Source organism: Procambarus clarkii, chromosome 71 (genome assembly GCF_040958095.1).
Source record: "Procambarus clarkii isolate CNS0578487 chromosome 71, FALCON_Pclarkii_2.0, whole genome shotgun sequence".
NCBI classification, from domain to species: domain Eukaryota; kingdom Metazoa; phylum Arthropoda; class Malacostraca; order Decapoda; family Cambaridae; genus Procambarus; species Procambarus clarkii.
Genome location: NC_091220.1, coordinates 10,924,366 through 10,950,989, shown reverse-complemented (window position 1 = coordinate 10,950,989; position 26,624 = coordinate 10,924,366). Strand labels below are relative to the sequence as shown.

At 45.8% G+C, this 26,624-nt stretch overlaps 1 protein-coding gene across 1 annotated transcript; it reads left to right on the top strand.

Annotated features, from left to right (window-relative positions):
- The first annotated feature begins 2,569 nt into the window (after window positions 1-2,569).
- Window positions 2,570-25,422, top strand: LOC123745521 (leucine-rich repeat-containing protein 59). Its single transcript, XM_045726108.2, has 5 exons — window positions 2,570-2,909; window positions 13,788-13,973; window positions 14,633-14,846; window positions 15,299-15,511; window positions 23,804-25,422. Exons 1-5 carry the CDS (start codon window positions 2,820-2,822, stop codon window positions 24,472-24,474), a joined length of 1,374 nt encoding a protein of 457 aa, XP_045582064.1. The 5' UTR covers window positions 2,570-2,819; the 3' UTR covers window positions 24,475-25,422.
- Window positions 25,423-26,624: the final 1,202 nt, after the last annotated feature.

Below are 26,624 nucleotides of genomic sequence, written 5' to 3'. Positions count from 1 at the left end.
GTCGATGATTTATGTGTTGCTTGTTAAGACTTCTCTGGTGATGGTCTGGTTGTGTGAGGAGATTAAAGGCTCCTTGATGGAGCCCTGTTGCTTGTGCATTGTTAATTGCATGGAAAGAGACGTTGTCTTGCCTATATACTGAGATCTTTAATTGGGGCTGACAGTCCCCAAGTGGGCATGTGAAGGCATAGACAACATTGGCCTCTTTTAAGGCGTTATGTTTGGTGTCTGGAGAGTTCTTCATGAGTAGGTTGGCCGTTTCCTTGTTTTTGTAGTAAATTGTTAATTGTATCTTCTGATTTGTGTCTGTAGGGGATAACGTTCCTATCAATAATATCTTTCAGGACACTTTCCTTCCGTTTTATGAGCCATCGAAAAGAAGATCCTGTAAAACAGTCTAATAGGAAGTACAAGTGTTGTGTTAGTTGACTCTTCAGAGGTTGCATGGCGTGTCACCTTTCTTTTAATGACGTCTTCAACATAACCGTTAGAGAAGTCATTATTGACTAGGACCTGCCTAATTCTACAGAGTTCCTTGTCGACCTGCTTCCAACCAGAGCTGTGGCTGAGAGTTCGCTCGACGTAAGCGTTGACAACACTCCGCTTGTACCTATCCGTGCAGTCACTGTTGGCATTAAGACACATTCCTATGTTCGTTTCCTTAGTGTAGACTGCAGTGTGGAAGCCACCATTCCTTTCCGCGACTGTTACACTTTTGGAAAGGGCAGCTTCCCATCACCCTCCACCTTGTAAGTGAAACTTAACGTCCTAGATTCAGATTCAGATGTTTATTCAGGTAAGGTATATACATACAAGTGATGTTACATTAATGGATTGATATATAGATAGAGCTAGTACATACAATGCCTAAAGCCACTATTACGCAATGCGTTTCGGGCAAGAAAAACATTAATATCTAGAACTTAATACTAATTGAGCATAAAGAATAAAAAGTGTTGAGAACAAATACAAATAAAGATAAAAAAAGGGGGAACATGACTGAAAAAGCAGCACAAATGTGAGTTTTCAGTTGCATATATGCCTGGAGACCGTTACATTCATACTCCCAGGAGCAACGCAACTGGTAACTACAGGACGCCTTAATTCGCTTGACCATCCGCTGGGTGTATGGGTTCGAGTCACTTCTGGGGTGTGAGTTTTCAGTCGCATATAGTCCTGGGGACCATTCAGGCTTGTTCGCATTTGTGTTCCTCACGTGTGCCCCAAAGAATAAGGTGATTTGATAAAATGCTATGCCCAAGATTACCATCCGAGTGCCGGCGGGGAAGTGGTTCAAATAGCTTCGGCTATCACTTCCTTATTGTCCGGTCGTCATGGTCAAGCGGATTAAGGCGTCCTGTAGTTACCAGTTGCGTTGCTCCTGGGAGTATGGGTTCGAGTCACTTCTAGGGTGTGAGTTTTCAGTCATATATATATATATATATATATATGTCTTGAAAGTAGCCTTGTTAAGATTTGTTAATGCTGTTCTTTACGTTAATCAACCTCAAGTATACCAGTAACATTATATTTATTATCCCAATTTCATCCACTCAACTCAAAGCCATCTTCCAGTTTCTTGCGTGTCTCCCCTTCATAATGTGTACCCATGTTCCTTCTTCATTAACTTGCACTTGTCTGGGTTGAACTCTAATATCTGATTTACCTCCCTCATTAACTTTATAGCCCTCAGTCCTCCCTGGTATGGGAGTCGTCTTAATTCTGGGATGACTTTTGTCGCCCGGTGTTGAACTGTTCTCCAGACCACCTTTATGTCTTTCTGAAGATGAGGTCTCCATGCTTAGACACAGTAATCCAAGTGGGAGCACACCAGAGATTTATACAGCTCTGTATAAATGTATACCACACTGGTTATACCAGTGTATACCACACTGGTTATACCAGTGTATACCACACTGGTTATACCAGTGTGGTATACCACACTGGTTATACCACCACTTTCTTACATTCTTTTCACTGACGTCAAAACTTACTGCTTCACTGGCTGAGTATGCGGTATGAGTACTGGATGAGTATGAGTATTCTGCTTACACTATGAGTGAGGTTATGCCTCACTGGTGAGAGTGAGGTTATACCACACTGGTGAGCGTGTGAGTGAGGTTATGCCTCACTGGTGAGCGTGTGAGAGTGAGGTTATACCACAATGGTGAGCGTGTGAGAGTGAGGTTATACCACACTGGTGAGCGTGTGAGAGTGAGGTTATACCACACTGGTGAGCGTGTGAGAGTGAGGTTATACCACACTGGTGAGCGTGTGAGAGTGAGGTTATACCACACTGGTGAGCGTGTGAGAGTGAGGTTATACCACACTAGGTGAGCGTGTGAGAGTGAGGTTATACCACACTGGTGAGCGTGTGAGAGTGAGGTTATACCACACTGGTGAGCGTGTGAGAGTGAGGTTATACCACACTAGTGAGCGTGTGAGAGTAAGGTTATACCACACTGGTGAGCGTGTGAGAGTGAGGTTATACCACACTAGTGAGCGTGTGAAAGTAAGGTTATACCACACTGGTGAGCATGAGGTGCGCTCCGTGATGCTCATCCTGGCTGCTGCCATGTGTACCTCTCACCACCTACGTGGACCGTTTCTCACCACTCTTACGCATCTAGATTTATACCTTCAAGAAATATTAACCCTTTTAATAATTAAACATCATTAAATAAGTCAATAAATATAGGAATTCCTAGAAATAAGGACTAAGAAGGAATTGTTATGTTGTGAATGTGGCAACGTTGTTTGTGTTGTGGGAGAGATGAGCAGGAGTGCGGCCGCTCGTCTCTCACTCTCACTCACTCAACATGGCCAAGAACAACCTCAGAGACAAGCTCGACGGCAACGAGCTCGACCTCAGCATGATGAGCCTCGCTGAGGTCCCCGTCAAGGAGATAGTGAGTCTTGAGACGAGTTTCTCACAGGTGTTTTGCTCCTTCACTCTGAGGCCAGAGAAAGTTCCTTCCTCCCTTCCTCTGGCTCCTGCTGTGTCAGGTGGCTCCTGCTGCTGCTGCTGTGTCAGATGGCTCGTGCTGCTGCTGTGTCAGGTGGCTCGTGCTGCTGCTGTGTCAGGTGGCTCCTGCTGTTGCTGTGTCAGGTGGCTCCTGCTGCTGCTGTGTCAGGTGGCTCCTGCTGCTGCTGCTGTGTCAGATGGCTCGTGCTGCTGCTGTGTCAGGTGGCTCGTGCTGCTGCTGTGTCAGGTGGCTCGTGCTGCTGCTGTGTCAGGTGGCTCCTGCTGTTGCTGTGTCAGGTGGCTCCTGCTGCTGCTGTGTCAGGTGGCTCCTGCTGCTGTGTCGGGTGGCTCCTGCTGTGTCGGGTGGCTCCTGCTGCTGCTGCTGTGTCAGGTGGCTCCTGCTGTTGCTGTGTCAGGTGGCTCCTGCTGCTGCTGTGTCAGGTGGCTCCTGATGCTGCTGCTGTGTCAGGTGGCTCCTGCTGCTGTGTCAGTTGGCTCCTGATGCTGCTGCTGTGTCAGGTGGCTCCTGCTGCTGTGTCAGGTGGCTCCTGCTGCTGTGTCAGGTGGCTCCTGCTGCTGTGTCAGGTGGCTCCTGCTGCTGCTGCTGTGTCAGGTGGCTCCTGCTGCTGCTGCTGTGTCAGGTGGCTCCTGATGCTGTTGCTGTGTCTGGTGGCTCCTGATGCTGCTGCTGTGTCAGGTGGCTCCTGATGCTGCTGCTGTGTCAGGTGGCTTCTGCTGTGTCAGGTGGCTCCTGATGCTGCTGCTGTGTGTGTCAGGTGGCTCCTGCTGCTGCTGCTGTGTCAGGTGGCTGCTGCTGTGTGTGTCAGGTGGCTCCTGATGCTGCTGCTGTGTGTGTCAGGTGGCTTCTGCTGTGTCAGGTGGCTCCTGCTGCTGTGTGTGTCAGGTGGCTTCTGCTGTGTCAGGTGGCTCCTGCTGCTGTGTGTGTCAGGTGGCTGCTGCTGTGTCAGGTGGCTCCTGATGCTGCTGCTGTGTCAGGTGGCTCCTGCTGCTGCTGCTGTGTCAGGTGGCTCCTGATGCTGCTGCTGTGTGTGTCAGGTGGCTCCTGATGCTGCTGCTGTGTGTGTCAGGTGGCTCCTGATGCTGCTGCTGTGTGTGTCAGGTGGCTCCTGATGCTGCTGCTGTGTGTGTCAGGTGGCTCCTGATGCTGCTGCTGTGTGTGTCAGGTGGCTCCTGATGCTGCTGCTGTGTGTGTCAGGTGGCTCCTGATGCTGCTGCTGTGTGTGTCAGGTGGCTCCTGATGCTGCTGCTGTGTGTGTCAGGTGGCTCCTGATGCTGCTGCTGTGTGTGTCAGGTGGCTCCTGATGCTGCTGCTGTGTGTGTCAGGTGGCTCCTGATGCTGCTGCTGTGTGTGTCAGGTGGCTCCTGATGCTGCTGCTGTGTGTGTCAGGTGGCTCCTGATGCTGCTGCTGTGTGTGTCAGGTGGCTCCTGATGCTGCTGCTGTGTGTGTCAGGTGGCTCCTGATGCTGCTGCTGTGTGTGTCAGGTGGCTCCTGATGCTGCTGCTGTGTGTGTCAGGTGGCTCCTGATGCTGCTGCTGTGTGTGTCAGGTGGCTCCTGATGCTGCTGCTGTGTGTGTCAGGTGGCTCCTGATGCTGCTGCTGTGTGTGTCAGGTGGCTCCTGATGCTGCTGCTGTGTGTGTCAGGTGGCTCCTGATGCTGCTGCTGTGTGTGTCAGGTGGCTCCTGATGCTGCTGCTGTGTGTGTCAGGTGGCTCCTGATGCTGCTGCTGTGTGTGTCAGGTGGCTCCTGATGCTGCTGCTGTGTGTGTCAGGTGGCTCCTGATGCTGCTGCTGTGTGTGTCAGGTGGCTCCTGATGCTGCTGCTGTGTGTGTCAGGTGGCTCCTGATGCTGCTGCTGTGTGTGTCAGGTGGCTCCTGATGCTGCTGCTGTGTGTGTCAGGTGGCTCCTGATGCTGCTGCTGTGTGTGTCAGGTGGCTCCTGATGCTGCTGCTGTGTGTGTCAGGTGGCTCCTGATGCTGCTGCTGTGTGTGTCAGGTGGCTCCTGATGCTGCTGCTGTGTGTGTCAGGTGGCTCCTGATGCTGCTGCTGTGTGTGTCAGGTGGCTCCTGATGCTGCTGCTGTGTGTGTCAGGTGGCTCCTGATGCTGCTGCTGTGTGTGTCAGGTGGCTCCTGATGCTGCTGCTGCGTGTGTCAGGTGGCTCCTGATGCTGCTGCTGCGTGTGTCAGGTGGCTCCTGATGCTGCTGCTGCGTGTGTCAGGTGGCTCCTGATGCTGCTGCTGCGTGTGTCAGGTGGCTCCTGATGCTGCTGCTGCGTGTGTCAGGTGGCTCCTGATGCTGCTGCTGCGTGTGTCATGGTGGCTCCTGATGCCACCTGGCACTTTGCTGTGTCAGGTGGCAGAAGACAAACATAAAGCGATGAAGTCCTCAAAAGCGTTCAGTGATTCCTGAACACCCCAGGGAGGCTAACCCTGACACACCAGGGCAGTAGCTCAGAGCAGCCAGGGAAGGTCACCCTAGGTTCATGCTGCTCCTGTGCACTATAACACCTGGCCACCACACCACACACAGCAGGAACAGCCACACAGGGCAAACATCCAGAACAGGAATTTGAGACCAGCGGTGCCTGATCTGACCGACAGCACACTAGTTCAAGAACTGGCGTAGGTGTAGTGCGCTGCCGTCTCCACCTCCCCGGGGGGTGTGGGTGGGGTGGGGGGTAGCTGTTACAAGCAGGAGTGCTAGTTGCATGAAGTGTTGCTTGTTGGGGTTCTTTCTAGGAGAGTTATTTTGATCTTTTCGGATGTAGATTGCACAGGTTAACCAGACAGTGGTCTGTTTTGATTTGCCAATCTTTCTGCGTCCTCCGGTTGATAGCAATTATGACACTCTAAATGTAAAGTGATCATAGGCCACTGCTCCCTGTGCCCGAGCCAGGTTCTGGGCTGTGGTCCCCGGTAGGCATAAAGACTCCTGTGACTGATGACCCCAAACTAATATATCACATGTCATTTCAGATAGCGTCAGGGAGCCTCCGGGACTTACCTGGAAAATGGCATTTCATTACATTCAATGTGGGCTTTTCTTATCTTCTAATTTGGACATCCAATGTTTTCTGCTTTTCATCTTGGCCTATGTTTCTTAGTTATGGAAGTTATTTTCTTGCACGACTTTAAACGCAGGCGATGAGTCGCAATAACGTGGCTGAAATATGTTGACCAGACCACACACTAAAAAGTGAAGGGACGACGATGTTTCGGTCCGTCCTGGACCATTCTCAAGTCGACCACAATAGACTTGAGAATGGTCCAGGACGGACTGAAACGTCGTTGTCCCTTCACTTTCTAGTGTGTGGTCTGGTCGACTTTAAACGTTTTCCGTCTATACTTGTATTCCGTATTCCAGTTTTGGTATGACATGAGTAATAAATAATAGAGAGAAAATTAAGCATTTCTCCATCCATGTATAGTACAGGCAGTCTCTGCTTGGTATGTTACTAGGAAATGAGGATTTGAAAATACAGCACGTATAGTAAAAGGTGTTCCCCCTAATGAATGAACTGCTGACTAATCAACACTCGATCTTATGGATGGCATACCAAATCCCTGATTTTACATTTGGTTTTGCTACTTGAACCAGCCTGGTTGATCAGACCAACTAGAAGACCTAGTCAGAGACCGGCTGCGGGGACGTTGATCCTCGAAATCATTGACAGGTATATGACGGGTAATGAAGAGGTGACTGTGGAGTGCTACAAAAATGTCCACATAACCCATAACTCGCATAATCCATGTGGCTTACCTAAACTTGCCCAACAATCAGTGTCTTGTGTTCTTGTGTCAAGCATGTACCTACTGTACATTCTGTGAACTTGCAAATGTTTATGAAGAAAGCTATTATTAATAACTGGTAAGTAGGTAGTGGTGTTGAAACACCAGGAGCAAGGAAGAGGTGACCCATTACTATAGAAAGGAAGCTGTGTATAGATAATCAATTGCTCTGGGAAGAAAGATAACACCAACATAAATTATATATGTTCAAACTGGGTATTATAATTCAGCAGGAAGAGAAACTTGTGTGTGCTCCACATGGCATTTATTACAACAACCACAAACAATGACATCACCAGGTATAGGTTACATGACTTACTATTTACAATGCATTTAAAAGGTAAAAGAGCATCTGCTCAAAATATTATGCACCTAATCTATGTAGTATTTAATCCTACAAAATACCTTTAATCCTAACACTGGGGTGTAAGAAAAAGTCCTTGAAAATTTGGATCGGATTCGGGTGGTAGATATCCACTGTGTGACAGGTTGAACTAGAGATTTCGCTCTGTAATCTTTGCCTATAGAGCATGAGAAAAAGGGTATAAATGTTATCTCTGTTAAATTTGCTTGGAAAGAGTTCTGGAATTACCACTCGTATCGAGGACAAGTCTCAAGTTTTAGCAATCTGCGGTAGCCAGTGACTTCTGAAGATGATCCACCAATTTGTGTATGCATCATCTCTTTCTGATGCCTCTTCCTTTACCAATTAGATCCCTTCCTTCTTCCAAATGCATAGTCAGACAAGAGTAGCAGGTCAACCCATCATTCAAGATAGAGTAAAAACATTTTATTTTTATTTATCATTTTTCCAGATCATTTCTGTGGGGGAGCCCCGGAGGCTTCCAGGAGCTATAGGACTGATGTACGCTATATTAGTACATCTTATGGATGGCATATTTCAGTCAATGGAGTCCTGCCTATTGGTGACCACAGGCAAAACCTGGCCCCCCTCAAAGATGAACAGGGAGCAATAGCTTAAGGAGACCTCCCCCTTGTGTTTGGGGGGTATTCCTTGTCTGCCATTGACTGAGGTTAGGCACACAGAAAGGTAGGCACCTCAAAACAAACCCCACATGGTAGAAACTTAAAAAACAAAAAAAACAAAAAAAAAAACAAAAGACTGAAAAGAGAAATAGAACTCCCCAAAAGAAAACAAAGGGAAACCAGCAAACGAGCAATTGTCATTCACTGTGACCACAGCTTGTCCATGCAACCCTCCCCTCCCAGTGAAGGGGAGGGGGCAGCCCCGAACCCACACGCTGGTCCATGCAACCCTCCCCTCCCAGTGAAGGGGAGGGGGCAGCCCCGAACCCACACGCTGGTCCATGCAACCCTCCCCTCCCAGTGAAGGGGAGGGGGCAGCCCCGAACCCACACGCTGGTCCATGCAACCCTCCCCTCCCAGTGAAGGGGAGGGGGCAGCCCCGAACCCACACGCTGGTCCATGCAACCCTCCCCTCCCAGTGAAGGGGAGGGGGCAGCCCCGAACCCACACGCTGGTCCATGCAACCCTCCCCTCCCAGTGAAGGGGAGGGGGCAGCCCCGAACCCACACGCTGGTCCATGCAACCCTCCCCTCCCAGTGAAGGGGAGGGGGCAGCCCCGAACCCACACGCTGGTCCATGCAACCCTCCCCTCCCAGTGAAGGGGAGGGGGCAGCCCCGAACCCACACGCTGGTCCATGCAACCCTCCCCTCCCAGTGAAGGGGAGGGGGCAGCCCCGAACCCACACGCTGGTCCATGCAACCCTCCCCTCCCAGTGAAGGGGAGGGGGCAGCCCCGAACCCACACGCTGGTCCATGCAACCCTCCCCTCCCAGTGAAGGGGAGGGGGCAGCCCCGAACCCACACGCTGGTCCATGCAACCCTCCCCTCCCAGTGAAGGGGAGGGGGCAGCCCCGAACCCACACGCTGGTCCATGCAACCCTCCCCTCCCAGTGAAGGGGAGGGGGCAGCCCCGAACCCACACGCTGGTCCATGCAACCCTCCCCTCCCAGTGAAGGGGAGGGGGCAGCCCCGAACCCACACGCTGGTCCATGCAACCCTCCCCTCCCAGTGAAGGGGAGGGGGCAGCCCCGAACCCACACGCTGGTCCATGCAACCCTCCCCTCCCAGTGAAGGGGAGGGGGCAGCCCCGAACCCACACGCTGGTCCATGCAACCCTCCCCTCCCAGTGAAGGGGAGGGGGCAGCCCCGAACCCACACGCTGGTCCATGCAACCCTCCCCTCCCAGTGAAGGGGAGGGGGCAGCCCCGAACCCACACGCTGGTCCATGCAACCCTCCCCTCCCAGTGAAGGGGAGGGGGCAGCCCCGAACCCACACGCTGGTCCATGCAACCCTCCCCTCCCAGTGAAGGGGAGGGGGCAGCCCCGAACCCACACGCTGGTCCATGCAACCCTCCCCTCCCAGTGAAGGGGAGGGGGCAGCCCCGAACCCACACGCTGGTCCATGCAACCCTCCCCTCCCAGTGAAGGGGAGGGGGCAGCCCCGAACCCACACGCTGGTCCATGCAACCCTCCCCTCCCAGTGAAGGGGAGGGGGCAGCCCCGAACCCACACGCTGGTCCATGCAACCCTCCCCTCCCAGTGAAGGGGAGGGGGCAGCCCCGAACCCACACGCTGGTCCATGCAACCCTCCCCTCCCAGTGAAGGGGAGGGGGCAGCCCCGAACCCACACGCTGGTCCATGCAACCCTCCCCTCCCAGTGAAGGGGAGGGGGCAGCCCCGAACCCACACGCTGGTCCATGCAACCCTCCCCTCCCAGTGAAGGGGAGGGGGCAGCCCCGAACCCACACGCTGGTCCATGCAACCCTCCCCTCCCAGTGAAGGGGAGGGGGCAGCCCCGAACCCACACGCTGGTCCATGCAACCCTCCCCTCCCAGTGAAGGGGAGGGGGCAGCCCCGAACCCACACGCTGGTCCATGCAACCCTCCCCTCCCAGTGAAGGGGAGGGGGCAGCCCCGAACCCACACGCTGGTCCATGCAACCCTCCCCTCCCAGTGAAGGGGAGGGGGCAGCCCCGAACCCACACGCTGGTCCATGCAACCCTCCCCTCCCAGTGAAGGGGAGGGGGCAGCCCCGAACCCACACGCTGGTCCATGCAACCCTCCCCTCCCAGTGAAGGGGAGGGGGCAGCCCCGAACCCACACGCTGGTCCATGCAACCCTCCCCTCCCAGTGAAGGGGAGGGGGCAGCCCCGAACCCACACGCTGGTCCATGCAACCCTCCCCTCCCAGTGAAGGGGAGGGGGCAGCCCCGAACCCACACGCTGGTCCATGCAACCCTCCCCTCCCAGTGAAGGGGAGGGGGCAGCCCCGAACCCACACGCTGGTCCATGCAACCCTCCCCTCCCAGTGAAGGGGAGGGGGCAGCCCCGAACCCACACGCTGGTCCATGCAACCCTCCCCTCCCAGTGAAGGGGAGGGGGCAGCCCCGAACCCACACGCCGGCCCATGCAACCCTCCCCTCCCAGTGAAGGGGAGGGGGCAGCCCCGAACCCACACGCCGGCCTTGTGGCTGAAGCACATCTGAGGTGGAAGTCAGTTCCGGCCACAGAATTTGCTGGATTTTGTGCTCTTGTGGTATTTCCTGCTGTTTGTGGCGCATTGGCCAGGAGTAACATACTGAACTGAGGGTTGCCTTTCCTAGGTTCCCCTGTGAACACTACCCTTGAGTTCTGGGGTTATCTTCCCTGGTGCTCTCGGTCTTTTCTTCCGTAGGGGTTACTCCTGCTCAGCAGTTGCCTTGCTCTTCGGGCCAACTGGGGTTTAGTGGCCTTTGTTTGGCCTTGGGTAGGAAGTTGTGTTGTTGCTGGTTTGGGGCGCGAGGTGCTGCTCAGCACGCCTATCAACACGGCAGCGTTGTGGTTGTACTTTTGCATGTTTTTTTTCTTTTTCTTTTTTGCTTGGAGGAGTGCCTGGTTTGTCTATTAGTCCCCTAAGGTATTTTAGTGGCCCTCCTCTAGGCCCCCCCTGTCCTTGTATGCCTCTCAGGGGTCCAGTTATAGCCCTATTCCCTCTTGTTGACATATATGGGCTCAACCGGCTTTGCAGCACTGTTGCCTGGGCTTCCCATAGGCTGAACCCACTACGAGCCCTGGAAAACCCCGTCGGGGGTTTACGAAGCCATGAATATGTCTTCAAAGTCCCATCTCACCTTGAGCGAGGTTGAAGGTTGTTCGTTGCCCTTGTCTTGGTGACAGTCACCTGTTGTGCTTGTCATACTGCCTGTTGGGTCGGTGACACCTACGACCCAGAGTCTCGCAAGACGTGTTCCCAGCGCATATTTATTTACTCGTTCTTTTATGGAAGTTCTGGGTCAGGCAGTATCTGCATTGCATTGTCGATTTTGGTTGTTGCAACGCACTAGGTTGGTTGCCAGCTCAAATGCCCCGGGGCTGCCCTGTTTTGGTCATTTTGACGCGGGTGTATCACCACTTGTGTGGTGATCAGGTGGTTTTTCCCATGTTGTCCCACCTGCGGTCTTCGTCTTGACGACAGTATGAGGTGTCTTTGCGGTCTTTTTGCCTTTTTCTTCTCTTCGCCACTTCTCTTCGTAGTTTACTTCTATTTCTGTTCCGGTTGTCTTGTCCTTTTTTTTTTCTTGGCTCTTCAGGGCCATCTTGTGCTGAATACTGTCTCCTCGTTTCATGCGGCGCAGGCGGAGCTTCTCCAGCTTGTGATCCGTAAGCTTTCTCATGCTTTGTTTCACCTCCGGCAAGCTTGTGTGCTGCCTGGCCTTGGAGCACACAAGCAAGCCGTCCTGGCCTTGGAGTCCCCCTTTGAACAGGGGGGGGGGGGACTCTTTTCTCTCTCCTCCTCAGTTTATGGTGGCCCCTTCGGTTCAAAATTGCTTCCAGAAAGATCTGTTTCTGTTGGCTTTGGCCTCTGGGGGTCAGGTCGGTGAACTGCATGCTCTCCTCCATCGCAGAGGTTTCTTCTCTTTTGTTCCTGGTGGACATTTTGTTCAGTTGCAGCTGTCTCCTACTTTTCTGGTGAAGAATGAGACGGTAGGCTTCCAGAGGGATCCGTGGTTTATTGATGCTTAGTTGGTCAGGCTGGGGGTGCATTATGTGTTGTCCGGTTGCGACTTCGTGCTGTTACCTGTGCGCCTCGGGCTATGGGGCCGTGGACGCACTTTGGGCCGATCCAACTTTCTTTCCCTATTCCAGGGCTCGGGTCTCTCGGGTCATCCGTAGGATTATCAAGTCTAGCCAGTCTGCGGTCTACCCTCTTGCCCATGACATTCGTAAGTATGCTGCTTTGACTGCCGTGTCTGGCAACTTGTCCTGGGCTAACATTTGGGCACAGTTTTTTTTTTTTTCTTAGAGGTTGAACAGGGTCCTGGCCGCCCGTTATTTAGTAAATGTTCCTGGTCTCGGGCGTTCGTGTATGGTTTGGCTCCCAGGTTGCAGCCAGTTGGCTCGTCCTAGAATTGATTTATGGAGTACAGTGGAACCTCGATTGATGAGTGCCTCAATCTACGAGCATTTTGAATAACGAGCGTGTCACTTGGCAAAAATTTGTCTCGATTGATGAGCTGTCGTTTGATTAACCTTTAAACTGCGCATGGCGTATATATACGCCATGAGTAACATGTCCCACTGTGCGCATGACGTATATATACGCCATATGGTACCAGACACGATTCAAATGTCCCGCGGTGTAAAGGGGTCACCCATATCGTAGCCAGGGCGCTCTTTCTCAGTGACGTCATCGGCGAACATGTCGGCTCAATTACGTCATTGATAACTACAATAGAATTTTATTATTATTTTTCCTGTGCTCAGTGAACACAAATTAACATTTTATGAAGATGAAAAAAAATTTAGAATTTTTTTCTTGCGCACAGGAGTGTAAATCTCCTCGGGACCCCTTAGCAGCTTAAGGGTTAACGAGAAAAGCACATGGTGCTTCCCAGCGTTACCGCTGGTTCTCGCAAATTCTCGGACACCTCCAACGATGCAAATAACTTTTTTTTTTTTCCTTTTTTTTTTCCTTAAAGATGCCAATGATGCTGGGATGCAAAGGGGTGACTGCTATAATGTTGCAATGATTTTTGTTTTTTAGACAAAATTAAGAAAAAAAATTGATAAAACAACAAATGCTACATTTTGTAAACAAAAAAAAATAAATTAAAAAAAAATATAAAAAATCATAAAGGTTCATTCAGTGATTGTCAGGTAGGCTGCTCCATCTCCGAAAAAAAAAAATGAAAAAAATATTGAAAGACTTTGAAACTAGACAAATGTCATAAAGGATCGTTCGGTATGTCAGGTAGGCTGCTCCATTATTAATACAAATATGAAAAATACAAAACAAATTGAACAAATTTGAAAACATGGAAAAAATGTCATAATGGAGTATCCTACCTGACGAACACTGAACGAACCTTTATGACATTTCTCCTTTTTTCAAATTTGTTAAATTATTTTTTTTTTATTTTAACAAAATTGGAGCAGGCTACCTGACATACACCGAACAAACCTTTTTCTATAGCAAAAATGAAAAATAAAAAAAAAATTGTACGAATCTGAAAAATGACAATATCATAAAGGTTTGTTCAGTGTATGTCAGGTGGGCTGCTCCATTGTTTAAAAACTCGAATATCATATTGATGTTTTTTGGTGGTAGAATGGATTAATTTTATTTCCATTATTTTAAATTGGGAAATTCGTTTTGAAAGACGAGCATTTCACATGACGAGATAGATGCCGGAATGGATTAAATTGTTTAATCGAGGTTGCACTGTATTTAGTGTTGGCTTTTTATTGAAGAAATAATGGATAAAAAATTACTAAATCTTTAGAACATAACCCTCTTTTTACCCAAATACATAATGTACATTTACAGTATTTAATTTTTTTTAAGATTGCCACAAATTTTCATGACTTATTTCACCAGCACTCCCATTAAGTGTGTCACTAGATGTCCCTTGGGGAAATATCTAGAGTAATGCTGGTTATTAAAGTAAACAATTATAACAATGTCTTTTACAACATTCTCCATTACAGGCTTTGCTGCCAAGAGCCACAAAGATAGACTTGTCCAACAACCAACTTACGTCTTTGCCGTCCAACTTTGCCCAGTTGTTGGGCAACATCACCCAGTTGGAGTTGGGATCCAATAAACTAAAGGAAATACCCGCAAATTTCTACAAGTTGCATAACTTGAAACACCTTGATCTCTACAACAACCAGGTATGTGCATCAAATTATTCTCTTCTCAAAAAAATAGTTACTGTACTGATGAATAACATGGTATAAATAATAGATAAAATAAATTTTTATTCAGGAAAAGTACATACGTAGGTGATTTACAAACATAATGTTGGATTTATAGATAAGAGCTAGTACATACAATACCTAAAACCACTAATACGCATAGCGTTTCTGGCAATGGTATTGTGGTCATGGTACCGTGTACATTTGGGGGTGATCCTGGAACTTGTGGGCTCAAATCCTGGCTGGGGCAACAGAATTCTTGGTGAATTATGGCTTGCATATTTAATGCAGCCTTTGTCTTGTATGTACATACAAGACAATGGCACATCTTCCACGGAAGGTTATGGCGCAGTCTTCCCTTCACGTACACACACACGCGTACATATGTGTGTGTGTGTGTATATACTGTATATATTATGTTATTGTAGTACAGTCTCGGTAATATACAGTATTTGTAGTTGTATTTTTTTAGGTTTTGTTTTTAGCGATGTTAGTGATCGAGGTTTGTATCACTGGAGGTGGATAGTTTGTCTTAACATTGTATGTTATTTTCATACCTGCTCGTATTGGCCTCATTTTGCAAGTGTTAATATTCCAAAACAATTTATGAAAGGTTGCTTTTTTCTTTTCTCCAGCTGACAGATTTGCCTTTATCATTCTGCCAACTGCGGAGCCTCAAGTGGCTGGACTTGAAGGGAAACCCTCTAAATCCTTCCCTGAGAAAGGTAGCCGGAGACTGTCTCAACCAGAAGGAGTGTGAAGCAGCCGCACGCAACGTTATTGCACACTTAAAGAAACTCCAACTTCAAATGGAGGCAGAAAAGCAGGAACAGTTAAAAAAAGAAAAAGGTGAGATTACTATCAGTCTTGGTATTGTCAGGCCGTGTGCAGATGATGAGTCACAATAACGTGGCCGAGGATATGATGACCACACACTAGAAGATGAAGAGATGACGACATTTCAGTCCGTCCTGGATCATTATCCACTTGTCAATCGACTTGATAATGGTCCAGGACGGACCAAAATGTCGTCATCTCATCATCTGGTTTGTGTCAGGCCATAGTCCTGTCTCTCAGTTTGGCCATGATATCAAAAGCTGGAGAGAGTTGGTGGAAATAATAGCTTGTTCATACTTCAACACTGTTACACTCGGTATGCAAGATTATTTTATAGTGAAATTCCTTATTAAATTTGCCAAGAGGATGTAGTTTATCACCTTGGTTTTTTCCTGGCACATTTTGCTATAATCTTGGGAGATAACTGTATGTGTGTGTTATATTAATGATTGCAATCTTTACAGAAAAGGAAGAAGCTCGAGCTCGAGTTGAAGAGGAAAAGCAAGCCAAAAAGAGAGCAGAAAAAAAAGCTGCCAAAGAAAAAAGGAAAGCAGAGCAGCGGGCTTTGCAAGAATCTCAGAAGACGGCAGCAAATGGAACAGCCGGCATGGATAAACAGTACAGTGCTATGCCGAAGCCTTCTCCGCTTGCACTCAAACATAAGAAAACTAAATCAGGTGTGTTTCACAGAGTAATGCTGACCAAGTTATTTAAAAATTCATCAATTTTTAATGACAGTTGTTGATCTGTGCCCCAATAGCAAGTTATTTTTCTAGGTCTAGAGTGCTGAATGTTTAGTTTTAATTGGTACAAGCGGATCTCCACTCGAGTTTTCTCGCGCCTTACCCGGGTTGTTGTGGCCCATCTGTGTCTGTCGTCTCTCTTTGCTGGAGTTTTGTGACCATTGCTCACTAGGCCGGCCAGGGACGATGGGGTCCATCCTTTCGTCAGGCTCACAGCACGGTGCACGAGTTCGTGGCTGTGTGGACGTTATTCTGGAGGATTCGGGTCGCTCGGAGATCGACGATCCGCTCCATTCGGACTGTTCCCTGGTGGTTCATTGCCTGAACCGAGGGGGTTTCATGTGGTTCTTGGCTCTTTGGGGCTGGTCACTTCGGGTGACTTGTCTGCTTAGTTTTCGGGGTTTGGCTCTCCTGGCGGTTCACGTTCAGGGGATGGCCAATGTCCTGGTGGACGGCCTGTCCCAGTTCATTGCCTTGTTCATGGAATGGCCGGTCGACGCCAACTTGTTTAGTTGGCTCTGCCAGACGTTCAGGCCTCCGGAAGTGGATCTCTTCGCGTCATCATGGTTGAGGCGTCTCCCGGTATACGTGGCACCCTTCCCCAACTGCGAAGCCATCGGGGTCGACGCCTTAAGGAACTACTGGGCGAGGTGGAGTTACCTGTACCCCTTTCCCTGTTTCAGCTGTTACTCCAAGTCCTGGCTCACTTGGAGACTTACGAGGGGAGAGTTGTCCTTCCGGCTCCTTGGTGGCCAGCCTTGGTTTCAGGCGCTGATTGCTCGGTGTCCGAGCCCGACGGTCTTCCAGCGGCTCCGCCTCTTTCAACGGATCGGTCCAGCCCGGTACGAGGCTGGTTCAGTCTTCTTCTCGAATTTTCACATGTGGAGTTTCTGACTTGTGACTTTCGTCACTTGTATGGGGCGCAGGTGGCTTCGTTGATGGTGTCCCACCTGAGTGTTTCGTCAGTGCGACAGTATGAAGTTTCCTGGCAGTCCTTCCAGTTTTTCCTATCACTGCGTAGGTGTACTTCGGTCACTGATAGGGTTGTCTTGTCCTTCCTTTCGTGGTTTTTCCAGGACCGTCATCTGATGTCGAATACTGTCGCCTCGTATCGTGCGGCGCTGGCGAAGCAACTCCAGCTTGTGTTCAGTATTGATGTAACTTCTACCCCGTTTCGCAATCTGTCTTGTCCGTTATTTCACCTCCAGCCTGCTCATGCACTATTTGAGCCGTCCTGGTCTTTGGACCGGGTGCTTTTTTTTTTCTCTCTCCTCCTCGGTTTGTAGTGGTTCCTTCAGTAAAAGATTGTTTTTCTAAGGGTCTGTTTTTTTTTTTTTTTTTTCCTGTTGGCATTGGCCTCTGGGGGTCGGATCGGGGAGCTTCATGCTCTCCTCCAGCGCAGGGGTTTCTGCTCCTTCAGTCCTGGTTGTAGGTTTGTTCGGTTGCAGCCGTCTCCTTCTTTTCTAGGCGAAGAATGAGACTGCTACTTTCTGGAGGGGTCTTTGGGTTGTTGATGCTTGGTTGGTCAGGGCGGAGGTGCATCATGTGTTATGTCCGGTTGTGGCTCTGCCGTTATTTGCACGCCACGGTTTCGGTGGCTGGGGATGCGCTTTGGGTTGACCCGGTTTCCCTCCTTCCCTGTTCTAGGACTTGGGTCTCCCAGGTCATCTGCAGGGTTACTAGGTCTAGCCAGCCTGCGGTCTATCCCCGTGGACAACTTTCGTAAGTTTGGCTGCTTTGGCTGCTGTCTTTGGCAACATGTCTTGGGTTTTGCAGGTCGAACAGGGTCCTGGCCGCTCGCTACCTTGTCAATGTCCCTAGACCTGGTAAGGCCTGCTTTGCATTGGGTTGGCGGTTGCAGCCAGTTGTCTAGACTTTGCATTGAGGAGTGAGGACTGATCGCCTCCCGGATAAGTACCTGTGTGTTTCCTTGTCTTTGTGTAGTTAGCTCCGGGGAAGCCGACTGTGCTCCCCCCAGAAAACCACTGTTGAATATAATGAAACGCCATTTTCTGGGTGAGACCCAGAGGCTCCCGGCATCCCTCCCTCCCTTCCTTCCCTCCGGTCGACGGTGTTTTCGCATGTTTTTGACATACAGCCTAAGAACTGCCTGTTGGATCACCGGTGCGAGGGTCTAGGGCTCCCCCTTTCCCCTCCTGGGGAGGGGGGTTTGCGCAGACAAAGACGCGGTAACATGATGACATTATGCTCGTTTGCTAATTTTTGTTTGGGGAGTTCTGTCCACTCGTTTGGCTTTAGGCAGCAATATTTTCACCAGAATAGGGGTTTGTTTTGGGGCGCCTATCTTTGAGTGCCAGACCTGGTTGATGGCAGACATTGAATACTCCCAACCACACAGGGGTTTCTATAGGCCAATGCGCCTAGTGCCTCTCTGAGGGGGCCACGTTCTGGGTCGTGGTCCCTAGTAGGCAAGAACTCCGTGCACTTTGACTGATGCCAGAAAACTAATAGATACATATCTGGCTGGATAGCTCTGGGGATCCTCCGGGTCTCGTCCAGAAAATGGCGTTTCATTACATTCAATGCTGGTTTTTATACACAGGATCTTCAAATCATCTCCAAGGATAACCTCAAGATTGGTTGAACACCTATTTGGCTTTAACTATTGCTTCTAGTGTTTTGACTACCACGCTTGTTAATGATACTGGTCTATAATTTAGAGGTTCATCTCGATTACCATTTTTATAGATTGGTACCATGTTTGCCTTTCCATATATCTGCTAAGATTTCTGTGCTCAAGGATGTCTGGAATATTAATTGGAGTGGAATGGTCAGCTCAGTTGCACATTCTTGCAGCATCCAAGGTGAAACTCCATCAGGTCCAACTGCTTTATTTCTTCCTAGTCCCTTGAGTAATTTTTCCACTTCATATTGAGATACCTCTATTTATTCTATGGCTTGCTCTGGAATTTGTATTGGGTCTGGTTCTATGAAATCCTCATTTTGTATAAACACACTTTGGAGCCGTTCATTTAGTGTTTCACACATTTCTTTTTAATTCTCAGTAGTCCTGTTTCCCATTCTCAATCTCTGGATTTTATCCTTTATGTGCAACTTGCTTTTAATAAATTTATAGAAAAGGCTTGGATCTGTTTCATATTTGTCTGGTATACCTTTCTCAAAGTTCCTTTCTGCCTCTCTCCTCACTGTTGTGTAATTGTTTTCTTGCTTGCTTGTTGTGCTGGTATGTTTGTGGGTTAAGGCCTCTTCCTGTATTGAACCCATTTTCTAGTCTTTTCCTCTCTGGCCCTCTCACAATTTCTGTTGAACCAATCCTGTTTTTGGTCCTGCATCTGTTTTGGTATGAATGTTTATGTTCCTTCATCATATATTTTACAAAATTTGGCATACATCTCATTTACGTCCTTCCCTAGCAACAAGTCTGTCCAATTACTCATTAATTTTGTTAGTTTACATGTCAACGAGTTTGTTGACATGTATCAACAAACTCGAGCACCGAGGTAAACTTCAAGTACCGAGTTAAATATTAAGAAGAAATTGAGCTTGAGTACAGAAAAATTTGAAAACAGTTTTCTCAATGTGGTTAAATAATAAAACTTATGAACTATCACTATATTCAAAAGTATGGTGTGCATATTAGTGATTCAGTTATGTTCTTGAAACAATAAAAAAAATATTTTTGCCGTTTATATGTAACGTGTGTGCATAGTGTATTAAGTATCTGCATGTTTTGTTCACCATAATGAATCACTAAGCTGGTATGGTTCATTGAAACAGCATAGTAGTTGCCAGCACACCATTCAGCTGACGATGCTACTGCCCTCGCCAACATTTCTCCTTCCACCATACTGTTTGTGCTGTTATTACACTATATCCACACATTATATATACCAGTAAGTATCTACATGTTTTGTTCACCATAACTGTACAACTAGGCGGGTATGGTGTCCATAGCGGCCACTGTACACTGCATGACAAGTCACACAGCAGTCAGCAGATGACACCACCACCTTCCTCTCCAAAATGGCTCCTCCCAGCATACTGTTTGTGCTGTTATTACAATATATGCACACACTATATATAAGTATCTACATTGTGTTCACCATAACAAACCACTAAGTTGGTCTGGAGAGTCCAGTCAATAACAGTGGCTGCTATACAGTCGGCTGACACCACCTCTCCTCCTCAAGATTCCTCCTCCCACCATACTAAGCAGCATTGTGGTGAGAATTAGCGATGTGCAATTATCAGAATGCTGGTCACTTAAATCTTGTAAATGAGTAATTTTCCACAAACTTATTATGTAAAGGAACATGAAGTCATTTCAAGTTTCTTAGATGGACCAAACAATGGCAGTGTGCAGTGGCTAGCACTGTGAACATCTTGAACAGCATTGTGTTCACTGATATCTGAAGCATTGTGCACAGTCTTTATCACGCTCAGGCTCTTCTGTAATACTATCATGGCTAAATAATAGCAGTTACATATTTTGACACTTTTAGGCGATGTTGTGGTCACAAACTGAACAGCAGTGCTGTTAGCTCATGCCGCATGCACCAGCCTTGGTGGCTCACTCGGTACTGGGGCTTTCACACCCAGGAATGTTGCCCACGATTTTTTTTTTAAATGGCGTCTGTTCACTAGAGCCCTGAGGAAGCTGATGTGAACCGTGTAGCCGTGGAACTTTTAAATTTTGTGCAGTATTTTAATATGTATATACTGTATATGATGTGTGCCATTCAGCAAGTTAGACCAAAATTGTATATATAAAATTTGTGCTGTTAAAGGGGTAAAATGATCCTTCAACATTTATTACAAAAAAAAAAAAAGAATTTTTTGTCTAGGGTAATAATTAAAATTTGTTTAAATAATGATCATTAACAGTGAAGTATTATACTGTACTACACCAAAATGAAACAGAATTTTAATAGAAACAGGAAAGATGCTGATGTTTTTACACTACAATTCTAGAGTATTCAGTTTCAAATATATAAACAAATGTCTTCTTCACTTGTACTTACATTATGTAGGGTGAAGATTGATTTTTCACTATAAATTAAAAATGTATTTTTAATTTAACTACTGTACTATTACAATGTATTTTTATTTGAAAAAAAAAATTAACAATGTTATTGTATATAAGATGTGTGTCGGGTAATGGAATGTTGACAACATTTCTTATGTTGTTGTGTTTTGAAGAATAGGGATTGCTTTAATTGAGCTAGTGTTGCAATATTAACTTTATTTGAAATAAGATTACAAATTGTATTTTATTGTATAGTATACAATTAAAGCATGTATACCCAATTGTATAATGCAATGTTTTACTTTTCAGGTTTCCTTCATAAGATTAAGCGTGATCCACCAATTATTTTCTGCTCATAAATTAATTACATGTATTATTAATGCATTTAACATGCATGTGTGTGACATTAATTTGTCCAAACTCGACTACAAAATTTTCACAAAGACAAGTATCCAACTATAATTTTGAAAAGAATCAATCGTATCAAAATAGTTAGAAATTTTAGCATCATCGCATCGCCACCATCCATACAGGGTATGAGAACTTTCTTGCATCTCTACAACTTGATTGCGAATCCAGTTTTCACCAATATCCCCATGTCGTATCTCTTCTCAACTTAAAAAACTGCCCTTGTCTACCTTGTCTATTTCTCTTAAGTATCTTGTATGTAGTCATTGTATTCCCTCTGTTTTTTCTAAGTTGAGAAGATTCCATTAACCTATCCTCATAGTCAAGTTCTCCTAAATTCTGGTGCTAGTATAGTTGTACATCTTGCCTGCAGGCACTTGGTGCTGGGACAGTTTTGAGTGCCTGGTTGGAATATCTCCTCATTGGTCTCGGCCCTTTCCCTATCTCTTCCCAGATAACGAGCTGCAGTGAGTGTTGGGTGATACTTGATTGTTCTTCCAGCTGCTACATCAATTGGTTGGGCCGGAGCCTGCTCCACCCTCAATCCATGGGAGGGAAGTACATGACATTCCTCTCTGGGCCCTTGTGCAGATTAGAAGTCCTGGTGTGCTATTTCCATGAGCAAGTGTGATGTTTGTTCATGCTGTCCTGCTCAGTTCCAGTGGACAGGCCAAGCATGCCTTTTGGCTAGCTTATCTCGGCGTCAAGTATTTTCCCTCTGCCTATTGGCTTATTGAAGGTGCAAGGCAAGTTCAGTTTTCCAATCAATGTGCAAAAGTTCCATCTCCTGTTTGTGACATATGATGAGGTTGGATCTTGTTTGGGTTTACCAGGGCAGCCTTTTTTGTCCCATCTGGAGACTGCCATTATTCAGTTTTTCCATCATTAAGTTACCTTCGTTAAGTTCCACCCCTCTTGTTACAAGTTAGAAATCTTATTTGGTCTAATTAATTTAGTTTGTGTGATGTTCAGGGATTTCTTTTTGCCCCCTTTGCCTTTGAGGAATAATTTTCTTTGGTAGTTTATTGTGGCAACTACATGTACTGCTTATTTCAAGCAAGAAATAAGGGAGGAAGGAACTTTGTTTTTAATCTCATGGAGGTCTCCAGCTCCACCTCTTACTTGACAGATGCATCAAATGTGGTCTGGGACTACAATACTGTAGTTATAAACAAAATTATTGGCAACAAAATTTCTGGAAAGGGAAGGAATTATCAGGGGAAAACATTAAGCCATTACAAATATACAGTGGCACCTCGACATACAACTGTCCCACTTACGAATTTTTCGAGTTACGACCCCAATATCGTCGATAAATGTGACTCGACTTACAACCTTTGCCTCAACTAGCGACTTTGTTGATACACATACGGGTCGACCAAGCACACGGTTCCCGGTGACACGGGCGACCCCGCCTCAGTTTACCAGAGCCGCCTGCTTAGTGACTCGTGCTTGTAAAGAATTTCATTGTTTCTTTTTTTGTCTTTTGAACATAAAAGTAATTATGTATATCATGCCATGGGTCCCAAGAAAGTCAGTGGTAAGGTTCAACCTAAGATAATAGTTGAATAGAGGATGTCCCTTCCTTATTAAGAAGATGTGTGAAGTATGGGAAGAACTGCAAAGTTTTGTTGAAAAAACTCACCCGGATAAAGCTGTAGCAGGCCGCGTTGCATTGACCTTTTAAATGACAATGTGATGCCTCACTACAGACAAGTGTTAAAATGTAAGGAAAAAAACAAATGTCTTAAGACAGATTCTTAGTAAGACAAGCAAGCAGTGAGCCACAACCAGGTCCTAGTGGTATGCCTGCAAAATGTAGGAGAGTACCCCAGAGAAGTCATCACTGCCTGATGTTATAATGGAAGGGGACTCCACTTCCAACACTAACACCTCACCGCCTCAATAAAGGCAAGATATACATACTGTATTGTAGCTAGTACAAAAAGAGTGGTATTCGGTATAAAATGTATTTTTTAGTTAATATATTTGGGGGGGGGGGGGTGTGTGGAACCCATTAATTCGATTTACATTATTTCTTTTGGGAAAATTCCTTTAGTTACAAATTTTCGAGTTGCGACCTGTCTCTGGGAACAGGTTAAATTCATAAGTGCAGGTACCACTGTATAGCAGAATTTAAAAAAAAAACTAAATTTTTGGAGTGTGTGATTCTCTTTTGTGATGTCTTTGTGTTCACTATAAATGGAAAGTTTGTACTGCATTTAAAACGACAAACCCTATTAAATAAAATGTCTTGCTTCTAAATGCCCATCCCTCTTTAGTAGTCAAATAGAAAATCAGTTTTACTACTATTCATAAAGTCTATGACACTATGAGCTATTGAGTAAAGGTGCCCTCAGCTACACAAGACACTTTTATTCATTGTTGTCTACAATTGTTCCCGATTCATTTGGCTACTTATCCTAACTCTGAGATAACAAAAGTAGAGCACTAAGAGTTTGATAAACCAAGTCATCAACCAGGAAGCCTGGTCAGATTGCCATAGGAGCAATTATCTCCAGAACAATAAGTAATATGTAAATAAGATTGAACTGGCTATATTACTTCATGTACAATACTGTTTGGTACAGCATTGCAGTTTTTGTATACTGTTGCTAATCACAGTGTTGTTCATGGTTTCAGTCTATAGTTCTAAACCTTTCCAGGATGGTATTATGTTCTTCAATAATTAATGTTTTATGTAGAAATTTTTGACTTGTTCATTTACCAAAACATGTTAATTAGACAATATATATTGTTTAATCTTAAAAAATATTGACCTTGACTTGATAACTGTGTATTTGTTGTAGGTGGCTGGTCATTGCTGTCATGGGTGAACATGCTACTGTTGCTGACTTTACTGGGTCTGTCTGGAGCTGGACTCTATATTTACACCGACGGTGATCTCACTCCTGATGGCATCACTGCTGCCTTACCGCACATTATTGAAAATGCCAACATTCTCGCAAATCTCACCATTGAAGCTTTCCAACCAGAAAACTTATCACGAACTGGACAAGCAGTGGTAGAAGCTGTATCTGATTCATGGGCTACACTTCAGGAAGTCACTGGAGACCTGAGTATTTACACAAAGCCTGTTATTGAGAATGTAAAACAGGGATGGGTGTGGTTGATAGAAGTCACCTTGTTGATTTACAACTGGATCATCAATAACATAGACTGGGAGTCTGTATTTGCAGCAATTACATCTGCTGGGACTTTCATGTATGAGCAGTGGTTGGTGGTATATGAAGAATTGAGGAAAAATGAGGCGCTAATGTCGGTTATAGCAACAATTCGGACTTACACTGCAGGTGTGGAGGAGTTCCTAGGTGTTATGTGGGGTCTCCTGTGGGAGAGAATGTGCTTTATTGTTGACTATGTACAGGAGGAAGGTCCTGGTGTAGTGGCAACGGTGAAGGAACAAGCTGCTGCGGCACTACACTCTGCTAAGCAGTCTATTGAAGGACTTGTCATGTAAGTCACACTCTCACCTCCCTATTGAAAACATTGCCATTTTGTTTATTAACATCTATCAATGTTGAATATAATATGGGCAAAAATTACCATCAAATTATTTATACCAACTGTGCAAGATTTATTTTCTGGCTTATACCAGAGTGGTTAATGCCCTTTTATGTACAGTATTGTTCACAATTAGAACAGCTTTAATATTTTGGTGTGCGGCTGATCTAATCACATTTATCTTTACCATGTTAAACTTTTTCCATTTTGGATAACATGCATATTAAGACTTTAGTGCCTCCCAAAACTCTCGATGAGAGCAGACTCCCGACAATTCGGAGATTGTTACCGTCTGATTAATGAAAGTATTGAAGCATTGGTTTTCTCTTTACATCGTAATTTTACAAAGTTATTCAATATTTCATTTGTACATTTCTAAGCTCATTTGAAAGCAGCCTGTGATTAAGGTGCTCAGTAAAGAGTAAGATTTGATTTTGTACTGCGGCCTTGACATCTTCTTTGACTTCTCGACTTGTGCTCGAGATCTTGTTTACAAAGAAGAAGGTTTTATCTTATTTTTGTTTATTTTGTCTTTGTATCTGTATATTAAGCAGGGATTAAGTATTGTAATTTTGTTAATGCCATGAACCTGCTGCCCATGATTTAAAAAGATGAAGTTGGTTGTATCTTAGAAAGTTGTAAACAGTGAATCTTGTATACAAGAAATTATTTGATATTTACCTTTTGCATACACATTTTGCAGATGCTCTAAATTTTGTAATTCTTGGTAAATGTTGAGAATTCTTTAGTTTTGAAAATTGCAGAGCTCCATTAAATATTTAATGTAGGAAGGGTAAATATTGTGTAAGGATACTGATGCCTGCGATCTTGACACTGGCAGATTGAGGGCGTCAGCTTGTGTAGTATGTTACTTGTTTCACATTTAATAAATTACATTTCTGTATAGGTTTGTTTTATTCTAACTGTGTACATAGAAAAAAAAGAAAAATGATTACCAAATTGATCGGGTCTTGAAATCACTTACGCATTTCCACACTTCTCTTTCTTCTACAAATATATCTGTAACAAGAGCAGATGCTACAATGTAGAACATAAGTGTTGACCAAACACCATACTAGAAAGTGAAGGGACGACGACGTTTCAGTCTGTCCTGGACCATTCTCAAGTCGATTGTGTGGATGAACTTATGTTCTATAAGTTTGTTGGATGTATGAGTTACCAGCTTATCCTACAAGTAAAGAGGAGCATCCAATATGTGGCAGGAAAGTATTATATTAGTGAACTTTATTACACATAAAACACAAGTAGATGCTGGTAATAAGGAGGCATGTTTAGGAACGTCCTCATTCTTTCCCCTCTTAATTTAGTGGTGTAGCAAGTGACTCCTGTTCCACATTTATAATGGCAGAATCTTTGTGCCCTATTGAATTCTTCAATATTCTTCAATATTGAAGATTATTATTGAACAATATTCTTCAATAATATTCTTCAATATTGAAGAATATTCTTCAATATTGAATAATATTCTTCAATATTGAATAATATTCTTAAATATTGAAGAATATTATTCAATAATATTCTTCATATTTAATATTTTAATATTCTAAAATATATACCGAGACATAAAATAAAAATATGCTGCACAAATGATGTTAGGTAAGGAGAAGGGTAAAAATGTCACAAACTTTATTCATTGAATACTTAAAGCTATAATTATGACTATATAGATTATTAAAAAAGAGAGAGGGAAGTAGGGGTCCAAGACCTCTTCCTGTTATACAATTTGGGTGTGGAACAAGTAATTATCAAAAGAAGGCACCATGCCGGGAAGGCTATGTAGCAGTAAGGCAGTGAGGTGAGGCAGCTACTTATTTGAGAAATGCTTATTTTATTTACCTTATAAGCTGAGGCAACTTATTTTATTTGAGGAATACTCAGCTGATTCCTCTACATTTAGCATGGAACAAATTTGTGTCCAAGACCTCTTCCTGTTACTCAATTTGGCTGTGTGTAACCAAACTAGAAGTGCTCTACAAATCAAGGGACCCAGAATGTGGAATGACCTCCCGAATCATGTCAAAGGCTGTACTTCTCTCAACCAGTTTAAGAGTTAAACCAAGTACTGCCTAATTAACTCCATGTAAC

Bases quoted from the DNA above. Each gene is read 5' to 3' on its own strand.
- LOC123745521 (XM_045726108.2), top strand. From the start codon at position 2,820: ATGGCCAAGAACAACCTCAGAGACAAGCTCGACGGCAACGAGCTCGAC. The intron at 13,974-14,632 runs GTATGTGCATCA...TCTTTTCTCCAG, and splicing joins TTGATCTCTACAACAACCAG to CTGACAGATTTGCCTTTATC. The intron at 14,847-15,298 runs GTGAGATTACTA...CAATCTTTACAG, and splicing joins ACAGTTAAAAAAAGAAAAAG to AAAAGGAAGAAGCTCGAGCT.